A 20,732-nucleotide genomic window follows, 5' to 3' on the forward strand; every position below is an offset into this window, starting at 1 on the left:
GAAAGAAAAGACAAGGAGAACCCCTGACAGGAAATTACCTATGGGGAAGGTCGGAAACAGCACTCACTTCAATCCCACCAGAACACAGACTATTTAGCAGAGCAGCGATGTTTTTCTCCTCCATAATACATCCAGGACTACAGGCCTATGCAAACGCAAAATGGCGCCAGATAACCCGATGGGAATTGATGATGACAATTAATTCCACAGTAAATGGATTCAACGCAATAAAAGAGGGACTGCGAGCAGTAAGGATGGTAGCACTACAGAACAGATATGTACTGGACCTCCTCACAGCAATGGAAGGCGGAGTTTGCGCAAAGATAGGACAATCATGCTGCACATTCATTCCTGCTAACGATGCTGACAATGGTACACTGACAGAAGCAGTATCACAATTGGCCCAGGTGCACTCCAACATGATGGACGAAAGTAAAGGTGTGAAGAAGGATGACAGCTGGTTTTCGATACTATGGTCATGGATGCCATTGTGGCTGTCGGACGGACTGAAGATTATAGTAGGGTGTACTATTTTGGTTGGAGCTGCACTGATCATAATAAGATTTTGGAAGGCCCGGAAGGCACGCACCACAGACGAAAGGATCGAAATGGTTGGTATGCACCCCTTAATTCCAGCAGATGACGGCCAACACACAGGCACAATAATAAAAGAGAGAGAGAGACTGCACAGCCAGATCATCACCAACCACCTGGACCCGCCGTCTGTGAAAGTAGAAATCCCAAGAAACCCAAGGAGCTACGTAGGGAAATGGGTTTACTGCACACCTGAAGGCACATGTGCATACATGTACTGGTCATTTGAAGACCATGTCAACCACTATGGACATTTGGGAGGAGTAACTAAAATATGGAGAGTGAGAGGAGATAAGGAAAAGGATATGTTTGTGGTCGACAAGTCGACCAGAGGGGGGAATGAAGTGGAAAAATGGAACACAAGACTCCCACCAATCCCCTCACGCCCCTGGCCTAGAGGATCACGGCACAGGCACCCGCCACGAGAGGAGTTTGCCCATCTACCAGACGATCAAGTACCCTGGTACAAGAACATACGGATGTGCCCACCAGCCTGTCCTGCCCATGCCAACACCTGCGGCATGGATGAACTTGACTGAACTATGCAGCAGTAAATGAACACATCGTTAGAGATGCCATGACGACTGAGCCACAGGTTAGCATACCTATGCGAACATACACACTGGACACACCCACACCAATCCACACGAAGAACATATTCAGTGCTACGACATAGATGACGGACACACTCACTGACGCGCACTTTTATTATTTTTCACATAGGCTTTTTAAAATGCTGAAACGCAAGACGCATAATGAACTCATCTATAATGCTTGCTCGCATTTCTCCTAAATCCATACATTGCAATGAGAAATATAACGAAGACACAACACTGGGGATAAAACAATATGATACCATAACCTAAAGCGCGGTGTATCAAACATCTCCACCTATGCACCAGGCCCAAGTAGGCCGCAAGCAACAGCTTCCATGAACCTTGTATTAGCAAGAGTACAGTTGCTGACCCTGCAGAATGAGCCCTGCGATGACTGACAGACAAGGGCGCAATGTTGCAATCTCGTACGCCGTGAGCTGACGCCAAGGTCACACCTGCAATTAAAACCAGGCACATGGTGGAAAAATACAATATTAATTGTGCAGAATTCTGCCTCAACCACGGTCTCACCTCACGTGATCAAGCCAAATCTGACAGGGTGCCAGGCCCAGGAGAAGGGAGGCACCGAAACCCCTGTTTCAAGACACCAGCAGATACAATGAAATGATCCAATGGACATCTGCAGCGGTGGGAGTAGTCGGCCTTCAGACATACCAATAAATCTTCACGTTGTCTGCACATAATCATAGTGAAACATTGTTGAAAATGACAGGTGCACCGCGAGCTGGGAACAACGATGGTCCCATACTGGGGGGCTCGTGCGTGGACCAATCAGAACATGAGGTTCTTATCACTGACGCCATTAACATTGACCAATCCCCAGGGATCCTCATGTAACAATTTTCGTGTATCAATTTGAAGGGACAACCCAATTATACCACCTGACTAACCCTTAGCCACTAACAATGCTCTCTATACGTTTGCTATACTAACCCTACCACTCGAGGAGCCAATCCAGAGTGGCGATAGGTTTTTGCTAACTTTCCCAGGTGACGCAAGTGGCACGTCATACTGAGGTAAAAAGGGCCTACGAGCCCCACGAATTTGAAGTGTGTGTCAGGACGGACGCGTACGCTCCTTGACCTATCCCTGCCATTTTGTCTAATAAACAGCAGAATCACCTTGCTTCTTGCGTGTGTCTCATACTCAATTTTTGGGATATACGGGAGGAGTTGGGGCCTCCCTGCCCGGAGGTCCACAGACGGCCCAGCCGACCCCGGTAGAATCCCCCCCGACACTATGAAATTCACTAAGAAAACATGTTGTTGAAGGGACGCTATGGTTAAGTTGCACTACTACAAACCTTTTGCCTTTCATGAAAAAACTACCCTAAAGCAACTTTCACATTTGTGATGTCATCTTTGATGTCATGGGTGTTAGTCCTTGCAGTGCACAGTGGTACTGTGAATTTCTGGGGTTTTTAGGTTTTACCTCTAACCATAACGCCCCTATAGCAATGTTTTTCCATTGAATTTCATAGGTTTTGTAGTGGTGCAATTTAACCATAACATCCCTTTAACAAGGTTTTCTGATTGTGTTTTGTCAGTGTTCGTGGACAGAAAGTGAAAATGGAGTTCATAAATCAGAGTCAAAGTAATGCCAAATAAATGTTTGATGAAAGAAAAGTGAGCATAAGTGCAAGAATGCAAGGTAGGAGATTCGGTATTGATACGGAATGCGAGTTTAACCCACAAGTGCATAGAGAGTAAATGTCTTGGTCCAAAAATAATTTCTGTTGTAAGGAATGGTGTGGTGATCGTGGAAGGAGGGGAGTTGTGGTCAATGGGTAAGTTGGCAAAATGCGAAGAAGGTTATAGCAGGTTATAACAGGGTCAGTGGCCACCTATCCCAATGAAGTGGAGTTATCATCCAACAGAGTGAGAAAGGAACCCAAATGGTTGAAGGACTTTGTGTGTGAATGATTGTATCAATAGTTGTACGCTCCATAGTTAGGTAATCAAAATCATTTTCTTTCAGGTTGTATTTTGTTCATAATCACATTCATGCTCACCCTTGTTATTGCTCAGAAACCCTTCATCCTTTTACTTAGTTAAAATTCCCTGTGTTCATGTGTTTGTTGGTTTATACTATTGATATGGTAAAGGAGGGGAGATGTGTTATATTCCATCCAATGCAAATTGTGAACTTCAACAGAATAGACTCTCAAATGTCGACTGGAGTGGGCTGATGATGGGTGAGTGGTGTTCTTTTTGTAATGGGATAGCAACCACACAGTAGGTGTGATAAATGTATATGGATGCTTAGGGGGCGAGTGACATCCTGCCAATTTTTGAGCTAGAATAGCATTTTTGTTACTTTTCCCTGAATATGCAAATGTGTTCATTTGCGGCTATAAAATGAATGGCGAGAGGAGGGCAGCTTGAGATGGTGTCATTCTCTTCATTCTCCTGGCCGTGATGTTCAAATACATTTTGTGTTTTTTTTTGTGCAAGTGGTGCACCCTTTTTTTTCTTGAGTTTTGTGGATTGTTTTTCCCTACATTTGGACGCATTCTCAGAGCTCCCCGAGGGCAACACGCCCATGTGGGTGGGAGCAGCCCACTAATCACAGGCCATGGGCTTGTACTGATCTCAATGTGCTCCTTTGAAGAAAGATGCATATCTTTATTTTTCTACAGCTGGCAAGCTGTTTCCTGGGGCTTGGGACCTTGCCTCATCAGGAATGTGTTTTCATGCAGGCTGATTAGAAATGTCTATCAGCACCACTGGAAAGTCATGAAATACAAGCATTGACCAAGCCAAAATAAAAACGGGTACCTGCCCATGCAGATTCGACTGTTATATATTCCCTGTATAACCTTTAACATGCAATTATGGACGTTACATACTTTTAAAATAAAACATGTTTGTCTCCGTTTAGTTATATTTCATATTATTTTACAAGCTTTGAATGAAATATACTACACGGTTCAGGCAAAGGGCCTCATTACAAGGTAGTCAGTAACACCATTACTGGCACTCAGTTCGTTGGAATTACCGCTGGATTACGAATGCCATTAAAGAGGGTAAAACCCCATTCTGGTTGATTTGCCGGTAGTACCGGCAACAGTAATACCGTCTATTTTTGCTGGTGGGGTGACAAAATTACCTTACTGGAAGTAATTCTGGACACCCCACAAGCAGACTTGTACTTTGCTGGTGTGGTAACATGCTGGTAAGCAGAATTACTGGCATTTTATTACCTTACCGGCAAAGTTGTAATGAGGCCCAAAGTTGTGTATACCCTCATCAGGTTTTGTTCACATGTTAAAGTTACAGGTTACTGTTCAGATGTCATCATCATCATCAAAGAACTTTATTCGGCCTTGAGGTTGTCAAAGTACATCCTAACACAATAAATCCCTAATATACATTATAAACAGGAGAAACAGTTAAACACAGTAATGCAAACCGTTCTTCATGTTTACTTTGGCATTGAAGAACACATAGTCCCTATGCCATATTGATTGCCCGTAGGCCTTCTCCCGAGTGGAGTTGAATTTGCACCTGAGAGGACTGAGTTGTGATTGCTATTTCCAGAGGGGCTCATGATACCTGGGAACGGATATGGGCTAATAAAGATCACGCTGTTTGTTTCCTGACCATCATTTGCATCACTGCCCAACACACCATTGGCAACCCTCCGGTCCCTAAACTCCAACTTCACAAAGTCACTGGTAGAATCACCCTCATAGTACAGTCTGGAGCAGTTTACTCTGGCTTCTAGAGTTTGAGAAGAGCAGCCCCTCGATGTACGAAGCCAGTGCAGACATTTATTTAGGAGCGCACCCATAGATTGGGTTTCAGTTTCAGTATTATGCCTCTACTCTGTCTCCAGCAATCTTTGCTATTAATCACACTCCCCCGGGTTGGAAATCTGGATGCATTATAAAAATGATCTTTGGGTTACGGTTGACTTGGGTGACACATTGGCAGTGGCCAGCCTCCTCAACCCCCCCCACCTCGGTCTCAAGATCTAGATTAGCAGCAGTTGGCCAGGATGTAATGGGAAATGTTATGATAGCCACAGTAAAATCCTAAGACAACAGTATAGATGATGGTTGCGAGCGTATAGGAACCAAGTGAAGCTCAATTGTTGGAGAAATCTTACAGAAACCTGTAGGAGAGATACTGTAGATGTAGGGACTGTTTATGAGGGGAAGTAAGTGAGCCATGACATTATATTCAGTGGCGGCAGTAAACAGAATACAGACATCAAATAGCTGGCCTACATTACAAATAGAAATGCACCTTCTTGTAGTAAGCACATTTTAAAATGATCCACTTCAGGGTGAACAGGTTGTCTGTCCAGTTTGCACTATGTACATATTAACACAAACTAACCAATTAACACCCTTTCCCATTAATTGATCATTTACCTTTAACAAAAGCAGTGCACACCAGGTTCAGATGACATCTCAAACGTAAGGTGCTTTTTTTGCAATGGAGTTAAAACGTGCAGGTACAAGATTGCTGGCTGTGATTTCATTGCACAGACTGCAAGGAAAATATGCACTCTGGGGAAAGCTCTATTGTACCATGAGGAAATTATTGTTACAAATATATTCACAAAGCTATGTTTCCAGAGAAACCAAATTGGGTAATGATGCATGTCATGTTAGAGACAGATTTGTAGTGATATTGACAAGGATAGCAAATACATTCAAGAGACAGAAGGTGTGTGGGGAGTTCAGCTGACAGATGAGTAAGTGACTGGCCCAAGTTTTGCAGGGCAGAGAGTCAAGATTTTCCAGGCAGCAGACTGAGAAGGCGAGTAGTAGTCAGAGGGAGGTTGTGTCCTTCTATCTGGATTTCCTGGGTGTGGGAGTTACGATACTGGTGCATGCTGGCAGGTCAACAAAGAAGGGTTGCCCATGATAAGAGCACAGAAATCTTGCTCATACTTAATCTGAGTATATTTGTGATAAGTGAGGAGCACATGTGCAAATGTGTTCTGAGACAGCCAGAAAGGTTTTATTTTTCATGTAAAAGCATTCAGCACCTTTCAAATGTTATTCAAAGATATTACTTTTTTTGTACTAAGCGTGGTTCCTGCCAAAAATTCACAACCCAAGGTGGAAGCGGGTGAAACACTTGTTGTGTCATTGATCTGAGTTCATGTTGAAATGTTCTTTCTTGCTGCATATGTTTACTGAATCACATTCACATGGTTAATTGTATCGCTATTCAATCTTGCTGTTTACGATCAGTAAGTTAATTTGCCAAGATAAATGCACACTTTAAAAGTTACTGCGTGTATTGATACATTCTTCATGGTGCTTGGCTTGTGTCATTTGATTTACTGTGGATTATGTAGATAGACAGAGTGTGAGTGCGGTGTTCAGCTGTGTGTGCTTACAGTTGACCAGATTTGCCAAAGGCAGTAGTCCAGCCTTGTAAATAAGTGGCTGGGGTGACAGTTAGCGCTGGTAATCTGTGTTTAGAGTTGACCCTAAATAGAATACAAGTAATGGAGGGGAATCTTATCACACCACATATGGCATTACCATAACAACGCTATGCCACCATTTTACCACAATAATAAAATACCACCAAATTAGGTGTAGTCCTCTGACAAAATCCCTAACAGACCATAATCAATAATAATAGGTGGGGAATTTCGGAAAGTGGTAATCTTTCAATTTAGCATACATAGAATGATGGGTGGTGCTTCCTATGAAGCTTAGGAAGATTTTATGACACTTTGGGGCTCATTGCGTGTTTCTCGGTGCAGGAAAAAAATAGAGGTAATTCAGTTTACCTCCATTGTTCCCACAGCGCCAAATGACAAGTTTGCCGGTATTATGTCTGGTGGCATTAACGGATGGTAATTCTGTCGATTTTCAAAGTTAAACGTTGAGTACCTCCAGTGGTAATACTGCCTCTCAAAATGGCGGAATCAATAATTCTGTTTGCTGGTAATCCGGCAGATTAATCGACGGAAAACTGACCAAGTCGTAATGAGAGCCTTACTCTGGGAAAGAACATGGAGGACGTAAAGGAAATTCTGTGGGCTGTGGAAAAGTGGACTTTAAAGTATAATATGGATGATATCATCAATTGCATAAAGAAATCAGCGATTCCAGAGCTCCGGGACCGGATGGAATCTGTAACCGACTAATTACATGCAATCCTAATAGATGGGGTACAGATCGCTATCCATTCTTTCTTGCCATTATTGACACTGGAAGCATTTTGTAGAGCATCGTGCTGCCTGTCTAAAAATGAGGTCTGCTAAATTCCCCAGTCGCTACTGTATATTAGCCATGTTAGATGCACCACCAACATTATTTTCCATAATACCTCTGGCAGACTTAATGGGAAAATTGCCCTATCATTTAATCCATTAGGATTCTGTAAAGCATGGGCTACCACTCATAACCTAATGCTACTTACTACCATTCTTGACAGCACCTGGGGTCTATGACAGCAACCACTGTAAGTAGCATGTGTGGACTTCAGTGCCGCTTTCAACACTATTAACCCTGTCACCCTGTGGAAGAAACTTGATTCATTGGGCCAACTGAGATGGCTACTGAACATCATTAGTGGCCTTTACCAAAACACCTTGGTAAGTGTACATATTAATGTGAAGGGCATCCTAACTGCACCCATTAGCATGACGACAAGCTTGAAACACAACAGTATGCTCTTATTTAGCCTCCCCATGGCTGACCCATGAGGATGTCTTGAGGCAGCTATTTATGATCCCCACAAACTGGGAGGCACTCAAAGTGCTTTACTGGTACTGATAAATTTACCCTGAGAGGACGGCAAACTTTAATAAATCAACTGGTAGAGTTTGCCACTGCACCTGATATAAGAATTAATCTGGGCAAAACCAAAACCATGCAATTTCAGCCAGTGGGAAATAACACCATTAAGCAAATTCTTTGGATACTATTGGGAGTCCAAGTAGACGAGGTCTAGAGCTATACATAGCTGGGCTAACTACTGCCAATTAAATTGTGGGAAATCATTTAGACAAAGTTGACTTTGAAATAAGCAGCTGATGGGAGCATTGAAGAAGTTTGTGAACCAGCATGTGGGATTCTTGTGTGCCTCTCTGGTCACTTTATATATCATGAAAATTATTCCTAAATTGACTTATGAGGAAATAGTATGGGGAAGAAAAGAGAACTGTACATGAAAACCACTGTATAAATACCCTCATGAATTTCACTCCACTGCTATCATTGAATATGCTATTATATGCGTTCAATACTCACACTGCAAATGTAATATTATGCTTCCAGTATGCTATGTACTTTTGGAAAATGGCTAAGCCTAGCAAAACGCTCTGGCTGACCTCCCTTCAGCTAGAAACTAAAATGTTGAGGTTGAATAAGCATTCAATATGTACAAACGTGTGGAAAATGGATGACTACTGTAAAACTGAACTTGGATTAAATAAAATATTGCTGAAATAACACATCACATAGCTTGACAAAGAGCAACAGTGGGTTAGCCTTGCAACTAAAGCCACCAGTAGTGACTATATAAATAGAAGTATTTGTTTGGAACAATATGTCCACTCCTTTCCCAACTCGTTTCTCTGCGAAGCATACGTGAGGCTCAAGTTGAATTTGGTGGGTACACTTGAGAATATTGGCCCTAGAGTTGCCTTGAATAGAGCAATTTGCACATGTAGACTATGCATGTTAGCTGAAATTGAGTCGGTTAGACATGTATGTCAGAAATTAACCAAGCAAAGACATAGGACTGTTCGATCAGGAGGAGGGAATGCAAGCATTGGCCTGCCTCCAGACACTCTTTTGAACATGATATTGGAGAAAAATACTATATCATGTATGTATCACTTCAAAAAAGTCTGGGAAAAGATCAGGATTCTACTTATTTTTATTTTTTTATTTTGTTGTTGTTTTTGATGATACATATTTACAACACACAAAACGAAAAACATTTAATTACAAAAATGCATTATTATTCATAAAAATCATACTTGAATCAAGTATTATCACTAATACATTTGTATCCATAAAAGTCATGCTTGAATAAAACATTATCACTAGTTGATAGATATAAGTAACATTTAGAAGGTCCGCTTCTTCCAAGTTGGCATGTATAATTACATTGCACAACTCTACATGATTATACTAGCGTTGTGATCTTTCTCATATTGGATTTTCCAAGGAGTTTTATCTTCACTCACTCCTATCCTTGTTTTCAAACAGTAGTGCTTTAAGAAGTGAACAAATCAAGTCAATGGCCCTCATTACAACTGAGGTGCTAAGTGCACCAACTTTACCACCATGGTGTAAACTACGTTTACACCATGGTGGATGGCGGATTTACCGCCCCATTACAAGGTGAGTGGGGCGGTAAATCCCCATTTCCCATTTTCCCTTCCCCATTCCCATTTTTGCCCCATAGGGCATAATGGGAGTGGGGAAGGCGCTAATTACGGCACCGTAAATTACGGTGCCGTAATTAGCACCATGGAACTTAACGCCTGCAAAAAGCAGGCGTTAAGGTGGGAATCAGGCGTTAAGGGTTAACAGTGGCGTTAACCCTTAACGCCTGAGTTGTAATGAGGGCCAATATCTTGAAAAAGGATAGGTCAAAAGCAAATTATAAGGCCATCGCCCAGATCCTATCAGCCTATGACCTAACTAAATCAAGTTTGTTATCAATAATTAACAGAAAGTTAACCAGCGCAAGTACCAATGATATCCTAGATCCCCACATACATTGAGCTCAAAGAGTTTCCAGGGCAATACCACTAACACTGTTCACGTATGTTCCAAGATATTTCTGTCTATCTTTTTAAAAAAATACAGAGTACAATACCAGGTGTTTCAAAGTTTCAGTCACGTTGTTCATGCAGAATCTACAGTTCTCATCATACGGTTCACTACTGGTAGTTTCCCAGAATTTCATATGGTCGTTGGTTAAATTTAAATCCATATACATTGATCTTACCAGGTTACTGGGCACCTGCCTAATATATAAGAGGTATGGTTTCTGCTTATGACGGAACTTAGAGTATTATGTGTAAGTTTTATACTGCCCAATTAGGTCTGCCGTATTTGCCCAACCATGTATATACAATTTCTTTTTTACATTTTGCGGACAGGTTACCAGATCTTATATACATTATGCGCCGATATTGCTTTACCCTTCTTTACCATTACTGCCAGGTCTTCATACAGTGAATTTTCCAATGGCTAAAAGATTTTTCCAAAGTTAGATAATCTTCGCCATAGTAATTTTGACGCTAGGGTTGACTTTCCTAGTTCATGAATAATTATAGGATTCGGCATTGAAATTGGAATATGTAATACTTGTTTCCATATCATGAGGTAGAATTTAATGAGAGGAATAAGAGAGAATCTACAGACCCTCCGATGTATGATCTTCATCTGAGCGACCAATGGCATTGCTTTGATAGTGATTGCAGCTTGCCATTTCGTCACCGATTCAGTGTTAGTACGATTATATCCCAGATAAATCATTCCCAGGGAACGAGGGATCAGATTCCCGTTAATTTGCCAACTAAATGATGGAATTTTTTTTAATGGAAAAAACCATTATATTTCATTTACATGGATTTAATGAAAGATTATGCTCATCACAAAAGGTAGAAAACAGGTGTAACTTATTTTGTAGCCCAAAGGGTGTTCGGTCCAACAAGATCACATCATCGGCAAATGCCAACCAATTTATGCGCAGTTCCCCTAATTTGACAGGGAAAGAGTCATAGTGCATCCACAGTTTGTCTATATTGGCTATATTTCTTTTGTTTTTGTTTTATTCTTATTTATATAGCACACAACAGCCCGAGGACATCGTGGCACTTGTTACAGTACAAAGCTTAGTTACTTAGTTACATGGTCATTAGCAATATATAAACAGGTTGCAATATGGATTACATAGTCATTAGCAGTATACATACAGGTTACAATATAGTTATATTACATTTGTGTTATATTACAATATACATGGCAGAAGTGGAGGAGGCAGTCCTCCACTTGCTAGTTGAGGAGAGTGGGCTTGAGGTTGTTGCGGAAGACAGAAATGGAAGTTTTAGCTCTAAGGGTGGCAGCGAGTGAGTTCCAGAGTTTCGGTGCAATATAGGAGAAGCCTAGACCTCCCGCTGTGGCTCTCTTTAAGCGCGGTATGTGTAGCTGGTTGGTGTACTGAGCTCTGGTGGGGCGAGTGGATGTGGGCCTTGATATTGCTTCAGATAGGTATGCTGGAGCGGTTTTGTTGATGCACCTGTGAGTGATGGTGAGGATTTTCAGAGTAATACGGTCTTTGACCTGGAGCCACCGTGCTTCACGTCTGGCGTGGGATATATGGTGGGATGCTCATGGTGGCTCTGAGGGCATTGTTTTGTGCGGTTTGCAGTCTGTGAATGTTTTTGGCGGAGGTGCCAGCTAGAAGGGCGTTGCAATAATCGAGTTTGGCTCCTATAGTTGCTCTAGCTATGGCCAAGCGGTTTGGGGTGGATAAGTAGGGTTTAATGGCATTGATGAGTTTGGTGCTGAACGCTGATGCAGAGGCTATGGCACTGACTTGTTTGTTCATCGATAGATTTGCATCAATTTGAACACCTAGAGTCTTGACAGAGGATGATACGGAGATGGTTGAGTTGTCTATGTTGAAGTTGTTGTATTGGGGGTTTAGTTTCGAAAGTGTGTTTGTCTGGCTCAGGATGAGAATTTCAGTCTCCTCCCCGTTAAGACAGAGGCCATTGATTGCCATCCAAGCTTTGATAGTGGCATAGATGTTGTGAAGGTCCGTGGCGTCTTGGTGATAGCGTCCATATAGGGGTAAAAGTACTTGAGTGTTGTCTGCATAGTTTGTATATGCAACACCCATGGAGTCAAGTAGGTGGAAGAGGGGTTTTGTGAAGAGGTTATAGAGGGTAGGGGCTGTACAAGATCCTTGGGGGACACCGCAGTTTATACTGGTAGCGTCTGCGTTAGCTGTTTTGGAGTAGACCTTCATGGCTCTTCCTTCAAGGAAGGAAGTGATCCAGGATGCTGCTTGATTAGAGAAATGGGCTGCATGGGTGAGGTGGGTGGTGAATGTTTGGTGATCTACCAAGTCAAAAGCAGCTGATAGATCGAGGAGGAGGAGCAAGGCAGGTTTGCCTTTGTCCATGATCTGTGAGATTTGATTTTTTAGGTCTAATAAGGCAGATTCTGTTCCATGCCCGACACAGAAGCCAGATTGTCTTTTGCCTAGTATGGAGTTAGCTTCTATGCATGATTGGATCTGAATGTGAGCTGCTTTGTCCAGGATTTTTAGGAGGAACGGGACGTTCGTTATTGGTCTGTAGTTGTTGGGTTGCCCTGGGTCAAGTGTGGCCTTTTTTAGAAGTGGCCGCACCCAGGCTTCCTTGAGATTGTTTGGGACAGTTCCTGTTTGGAAAGATGCGTTAATGAAGGCAGTAATCAGTGGTGCTAGGTCATTGCCGCAGTCATTGATGATTTTGGGAAGGCATATGTCTGCTTTGCAGAGGGATGGTTTGAGGTTTTGATGAGATTAAGGACCTCAGGTTCAGTGATGTTTCTGAAGGAGAATTGAGCGTGATTGAGATTACTGCACTTGTCTTGTGTAGGGCGGTTGGTTTTTTGGTTTGGGAGGGCTTTGCAGTGGTTTTGGATTTTGTTCTGGAGGAGTTTTATTTTGTTGAGCTGAACAAGATAGCCGCTAGGTTACACCCTTGTTTACCCCTACAAATGTGCTAATTGGGTCTGTAAGGCGCCCAGTTCTGTCTATTCTTACCCTGTCATTAGTATTGTTATGAAGTAGGGCAATCATGGCTATTATATGTGTAGGAAGCTTAAACTCTCACATTTTGGCCCACATGATTTCCCTGATAACGCTGTCAAACGCTGATGAAAGGCCTACAAATGCCATATAAATTGGACCATTTCCCTCCTTTCGTGAGCTTTCCAATAAGTGAGTATGAATTGTTGCATTCAGGTGCATGCCCATTCCCTTCCTAAAACCAGTCTGGAAGCGTGATAAAATATGTCTAGATGAAATAAGGGTATTCAGTTCCTTAAGAAGACCTTTGCCGGCACATCTATCAGGGAAATTGGTCTAAAGTTTGCCGGTTCATCGGTGGCTCCCTTTTTGTGCAGGGGGATAACTGTTGCTGATGATCAGGAAGTTGGTAAACATTTTATTTGAAAAAAATGATCATTTTGACGTTTCAAATATGCAGCCCATAATTTCGGATCATCTTTCAGAAGACACGGTGGAATACCATCTAGACCGGCTGCTTTTGAAGCCTTGAGATTCCTGATACCAACTCAATTTCTACCAACCCCATGGACATATGTCAGGCATGGAATAAGATTTGGTCAACATATATTTTTTAGGCAAGGCATACCTCTGGCAATAGAACTCAACCCATGCCTCCCCACTCACAGAAGATCACATTTCAGCCAAAGCTCTTGCCATGGGATCCCTTAGGATCCCCCAGATTTCATGTGTTTTTCTGCCGATTAATACGTTAATCATCTTTTGGTTCTTTTTTAGATAGAAATTAAGTTTCAAGATTTTTATATCATTTTTGTACTTTACCAGGATTGCCTTTTATTTATCAATTACTTGATCTACTTCCTTGTCAAAGCCCGAATCTCAATATTTTTCTCTCTTTTCCTTCTCGCTATGTCGAAATTAAACAAGCCAGCTGGGTCATTGAAAAGTGATTGCTTTTCGAGTTTGATAGCTGAATAAGATGTTTCTGGATCATAAAATCATTCCTAAGATCGAATGACCTACACTCTACCGTAGACAACAAATTTTGATTACATTTTATAATATCACGGCTAACTAGGCCGTTAAGTTGCCGACATATTTTTGGGTTCCACCTTATGGAAAGCAAATGCCTATCAATTTCAGGTAGAGACAGAGATTTACACAAATCATGTTCTAGAAATGTACAGTCCAATGTACACTCCAAACACAAATGGTCACTCAGGGTAGCCTCATCTATTGTACAGTGTGAAGCAGTCCTAGCTAACCTATTCGAAGTAACAATGTAGTCAATAGTAGAGACATTCGTCCCAGGTGTCCAGGTCACTGTAGACCCATAGCAAATAAATGGAAGGATTTGCATATCCCATTCTTCAAAGAAATGTACCCACATGTGTCTTTTCTCATATGAGGAGATAGTAGACTGATTAGTGTGCACTTCATTGTGAGACTGGCTTGTCACTAAGGTAGAATTGAAGTCACCACCCAAAATGATTTTAACATTAGGCATTTCATCCACAACATCCATCAACAGGGAATTCAGTCTGTCAAGAATACCATCAATAAAAATTGTATTGGAGTTCCAATATTATGATTTTACTAACAGAGGAACGCTCTGTGCATTGCATGACAATATAACAATGGCCAGCATCTCATCGGTTGAATATATTTGCCTTATTTCCAAGGCGTACCTCAGTGATACAAAAATAGAAAGACCACCTCATGGATGCGCTACTAAACCCTTTTGGGCATGGTTAAAGAATGCATAATATCCCTCTATGAGATGGTCTGTGGTTGCCATGGTTTCTTGAAAGATGACAACTGCCGGCCGTTTGTTGCATGTTAGATTCTTAAACCATGCCTTTAGATTGTTAAACCCACAGCAATTCCATGAGTTCACTACAATAACCTCATTTTGTAATTTTTTGTTCACTGAGTTCTCTTTGAGAATGGATTTCATCAAAGGTTCCAACCAGGAGAGACCATTAGAATCTGTGCAACAGACTCTGCTTTTAGAGTTACCTTTTCATTCGACATTACCATTTGCACATCCCTAGAGTCATTATTTGATTTCTGCTTTACTTCTGGTGCTTGATATTCAATAAAACTGGTCGCCTCTTCCACTGAATGGCAGGCAAACAGTTTATAACCTAGAAACTCAAGATCTTGATGATGATTCCATATTAAGGAGGCAATTATGGGCGTTTGTAATTTACAAATCATGGGGTAGTTACGCAAGAGGGGTAATTTTATGCAATCAATATCATCCGATACCAAGTTGTGTAAAGCCGGTATTTGGTGAAAAATGTTAATCACTGCAGCTCGATTTAGGCTCGATTTAGGCTCGGTTTATTGATCTTCGTTGGATCTGCCGACCACCCCATCACTGATTTCATTTATGGGGGAATTTCCTTAATAGGCACAAAATATATCAGATTTCCTACAGCCTCTTCTGGTTTATCATTTATAGCTGTATTAGATTTAGGGATTCTGAAGTCCCTCCCAAGAGCGGGATATTTGTCACCAAAGCCGGCAGGGAACCACCTTCATCCGTGTCTTTTTTAGCACACCTCCCATTCGATACTGTGTTGTCCACAACTGTCCCTGCTGTACTGTTGGATTCATTCGTAGCCTGGACAGACATGGATGTCATTTTTTTATCCATTTTTTCAAAGAATCTCTGTAATTGAGTTTGAATTGGTAGGAGAGAGCTATGAGATGACCCCCCCATGTCATTCCCTTTTTCCCCCTCTATTATGTCTTGTGTCTTTTCATGCAATTGAACAAGTAGAAGTGACTTATCTTCTGGCTTACTCTTATTCACCTCTAAATGTGATTGACTCTCTTTGTTCAATTGATTTAAATCAGTGCCCATATCATCAGAAGGCCTTGGACCAGATGTTTTGATAAATGAACTAGGACGACAGGCTTTTATGTTTTTTGTTTTTTTATATTTCTTTTTTGTTTTCTCAAGATTGTCTATAGGGACAGTAGAACTGGTGGCCAAACCCCGTCTTTTTTGAGCTCTTGCAAACAATTTTTTTGTCTTCCGAGACATAAAAAACGTGGATTGCTGTGTGTCACTTTGTTCCACAGTAATGTCCGGGGCTACATAGGTCACTACTTGATTGACAACATTAAGGTCAATCAAGTCAGTTAATGCCGATGGACTATCTGGCGTGTCATTGTCACCAACCGCCTTTGTTGGACGGTTTCCCCCATCTCATTTCATTAACTTTTGTGGAACTAATTTGGCTGCCACTATGATGTTTTCAAGAACCAAAATATGAACATGCTGTAGTTTAGCAATGTTGAGATAATCAGGTGTGGGGTATAGCCCCTGTCTTGTATCGGCAGTCGTTTGTTGTTGTGTGATTGATGAGCCTTTGCTTGTCTCAGGCGATAGTTCAGTTTGAGAAGACTGATCACAACATGCATATGTGGCAGGCCTACATACATTTTGATCCGGCTGCTTAGCAATTAGCAATTGCGATGCCCAAAATGTGTGCCATTTTTCTTGGGACATAATAAACCCTTCAATTCTACTTAATGTGTTCAGAATTTCTACATTAGACCTACTCAGATCATGAATTGCTTCATGGGTATATTTGTGCCCTTTATCTAGGAGGTTCAAAATTCTGGCCAATAATGGAAAAGTTTGAAGCTCTTGATGATTTAGGTCTCTCAATGTGTCTTCAAGTGGGTAAAGGGGTAAAGACGAATTCTGAAGGCGTGTATATTCATTTCGTCATTTTTGCTGGTTTAGATCAAGGCCTAGGACAGGCGATTGAGGATAGATCAATTCACTAGGGTTGCCTGCAGACTCGTGTGATGGGGAGCTAGCCTTATGGTTCATCCTATTTATAGTTAAGCTCACATGTTTTTTCGCATTTTCTTTGAGCTGTTTTAAATTTGCTGCAATTGCGACATGAAAATGAACCTGTTCTCTAATTCCATGAGAGCTCGACGCAGGCGTTGATGGCCCATTGGACAGTCGCGTGCGACTGTGTAACACGGCCAGGACTACTGGAGCCACTAGGGACGTATCAGATGGTAGAAAAGCCGACACATTGCCAACAGTGCCTAGTAGAGAGTTGTCATTAATCGGGACATTACAAATGGGATTATTTGGAAACATGGTACTATCAGTAGGCTGAAGATATTTATCCTTTAAGCTGGCAGGTGGAGCACTGGTGAGGTCTACCTTCAGCGCGCCACTGGATATCTCAGGGTTCACTAATGCACTACCAGCATTATTATTCATTGGCTCAGGCAAGTCAGAACTTGCTAATGCACTGGCCACATTGGCCAACCTTGAATACTTCACTTCTTGAGCACCTGCACCCCCGCACTCACGCTCATCCGAACAGTCCAACAGCCACTTGTGTGCCCACTTTGGATGTGGGCGCACGAATGCGCATGCTCACAAGTAATATAGGAAGTGATGCAGTGATGGGCGAGCAGGCGGGTTGGGGGCCGAGCAGGAGGCGGAGACAGGAGGAGTTAGTCAAAGTTCCAAATCATTCACATTGCGGCTGCACATAGGATTAGCGAGTCTCCACAAAGCAGTTTGACACAATCCAGGCACACCACCAGGACAGCCCAACAGCCACTTGTGAGCCCACTTTGGATTCTACTTATGGTCACTGAAACTCCCATGAATTGCAAGCTCAACTGTTTGTAGTAAGTTAATATTTGGATGTAACGTGTATTTTAATGATTTTGAAAATAAGGAAATATATCAGCAATTTTATTCTATTGGAATATAATAAGACTGATATAAAAAGCCATACTTTTCAAGTAGTTGTGCTGCAGGGCTCCTGAAACTCTGCAGCCATCTAAATCACGTTTACTCCTATTGGAAGAATATTTCTAGACCCTCACAGTGCTCTCTTTGCCAAGATACATATTTGCATTGTCATCTGGTTGCAATACACATTTCTCAGACTGATATTTCATTGGTTTTGTTTGCATAATCAGTCCTTGCTGTGGGATATTTGACCACCTGGTTTCAGATTACAGAAACTTTGCACCAGTGCAAATGCAAAGTTGCGCGGTAGTGGCCCTACGACAAAGTTTTCCCTATTTCTAAAAACACTTGGACATATTAGAAAACCATTGCTCCATGACAAGTGCAGTTTGGCATGGTATAAGCAACAGGGAATAAATGTCACTTTTGTATAAATGATCAATTTTTGATGCATTTTTCAGCCATGTCAATGTTTGCCCTAGTGCTAATACCAATCTGTATTAGCACTAGGGCACTTTTTGCCCCGGTGCTTATAACATGCCAAACTGCACATGTTAACTTTTTTTTTTAATATGTCCTAGAGTTTTTAGAAATAGGGCTCCAGTGCAAAGTTTCGGTAATCTGGCTCATGATGTATCTTGGGTGATGGCGAAGAACATAGAACATAAGGGTCAGTAGTGCAAGACCATTAATATCTGCTTCTACATTTGAAATGTAATTTTAACTTGTTATCACCTCAGGATTTGGTGATCTATAAATAATGTGCTGACAGAGCACTCCCAAATACTCTGACTAGGCACACACTTCAATGGTCATTCTCCTACCACTTCTTGAAAGACATGACGGTGAGAAGCGACAAGAACACATGATCATGCATACTCCCCTTCAGAGCAATAGTCTTCAATCTCAGTGGCAATCCACTCATCTACTATCTCCACCCCATGACATCATCAAAGGGTTGGGGAAGAAGTGCAGGGAGATAGGGAAAGGAGGAATTGTGCTTTGAGGCCAGAATCATCCTTGCAATGTTCCAAATGCAGTCATTAACATGGGTTATTGACTACATATTGAGCATACTGTCATTAACAATCACAATTTGTGCATCTTATACAATTAAAATAAACATGTTTACTAATAAGGGTGATTTGTATATTTACCACATGAATTGTATAGTCATTGTTTACGTTATGTACATGAATATTCTAAGAGGTGGCTGAAGAACTTTTGTCATGAATGCAGATGAATCCATTAACAAAAATATCTGAAATACTAAAATGAACCCATTAATGTACATTTGTAATTTAGCAGTAATTTATTATGCAGATGTGGCTTTTGTTAGTTTGTTTTTCTTTCTTGCATCTGTTGGGTGCATGTATCTATCACAGATGGTAAAATGTACTCTAGTCTCAAATGCGAGTTGCCAAATGCTAGTGTCTGAACCAAAATAGATAATTCAACTCAAGTTTACAATCAATATTGAACGCTTGATTCAAAAAAGCAGTTTTATACATTTGTGTTTATATAGTTTCCTCTAAAAAATATTGACTAATACATGTTCAATATTGTTTCATTTGATAGTAAATAAGGTTTGAAATCAATAAACTAAAATATAGTAAATGTTGCTTATCTTCTATGATGATTTATTATTCTTTCTTAAAGCTTTTTTTAGCTCTGTATTTTTTAGACTATATATAACAGGATTACAAACTGGAGCAATAGCGATATATGCAAAAGAAGATATCTTGCTGTCTGAAAATGTTGATGCCGGTCTGAAGTAGGTAACAAAGATAGACCCATAAAGAACAAAAACAACAGTCAGGTGAGAGGCACAGGTGGAGAAGGCCTTGTGACGTCCAGTGACAGACTGTATTTTCAGGATGGATGAGATGATGTTGATGTAAGATGTGATGATTAAAACAAAGGACATCATTGATATTAAGGTGCCGATGATGTAGGTCAGTAATTCAATAGTGAGAGTGCTGCTGCACGAGAGCTTCATCAGGACTGCTATATCACAGAAGAAGTGGTTGATTGTGTGGCTCTCACAGAAGGAGAGCTTTGAGATTTCTATGATGTGGCCAATTGGTTCTATAAGTCCCATTATCCAGCATGCAGTAGCGAGCCACATACACACAGAGTGATTCATAATAGTCATGTAACGTAGTGGATGGCAGATGGCAATGTAGCGGTCATAAGCCATGACTGTGAGGAGGTCAAATTCTACTGCAACCATGGCGTAAAAAAAGTGCACCTGTGTCAGACATTGAGGGAATGAAATCCATGTGCCCTCCTGGAAGAAGCCAGCCAGCATCGGAGCAAATATGGATGTGGTGAGAGAAATGTCAACGAAGGACAAATTTGTGAGAAAGAAATACATTGGAGTCTGCAGATGTGAGTTAGAATAAACTGCAGCAATAATTAAAAGATTCCCTACCCAGATCACAAGGTACACCATTACAAATACACCAAAAAGGGTCACTTGCATTTTTGGAAGATCGGAAAACCCCAAAATGAGGAAATATCCAGACGAGTTCTGATTTTCTTGTTTCATTGATCCAGTTATGCAGGCAGGATATATATATTTTTTTAAATACTGCAAATCGTAGAACAGAAAATACATTGAAACACAATGTTTGGCTAGAAGAACAGTAGAAAGCATAATTGTTGCAACACTGTTTCAAATCACTTTTTTCATAAGGGAAAAGAAAACTGTCTAAAAAAATTATCAACATACAAAGAAAGGAATTCATTTCACCTGCATTATGCTGGGCTTGTACCAAAGTATTGCCATTTTGTAAAAGTATATGGATCAAGTGTCACTGTTTTCCTCAATTTATTACTGGGATGAACGGTGCCTGGGGGCTTTTGGTCTTGCACCATGAACAGAGATAATAGTGAAGATGTTTAGTTATGTGATATCCCTTAAACAATGCTCGTCCAAGACACGGGCTGGTGCCTGTAGGGATACTCATATTGACTACATCATTCATTCAGTGGGCCAGGTCAATGAATGTGTGGCTCTTGGCAATTTAC

General features: G+C 41.3%; 1 protein-coding gene across 1 annotated transcript in view; it reads right to left on the reverse strand.

Moving 5' to 3' along the window:
- LOC138579797 (olfactory receptor 1G1-like) overlaps positions 1–19,899 on the reverse strand; it is a 64,903-nt gene extending 45,004 nt beyond the window's left edge. Inside the window, exon 1 of the mRNA XM_069650026.1 lies at positions 19,408–19,899. Within this exon, the coding sequence (XP_069506127.1) occupies positions 19,408–19,899 (492 nt within the window). The remainder of the gene's footprint in view (positions 1–19,407) is intronic.
- Positions 19,900–20,732: the final 833 nt, after the last annotated feature.

Source organism: Ambystoma mexicanum, chromosome 3p, assembly GCF_040938575.1.
Source record: "Ambystoma mexicanum isolate Mex_15411 chromosome 3p, UKY_AmexF1_1, whole genome shotgun sequence".
NCBI classification, from domain to species: Eukaryota; Metazoa; Chordata; class Amphibia; order Caudata; family Ambystomatidae; genus Ambystoma; species Ambystoma mexicanum.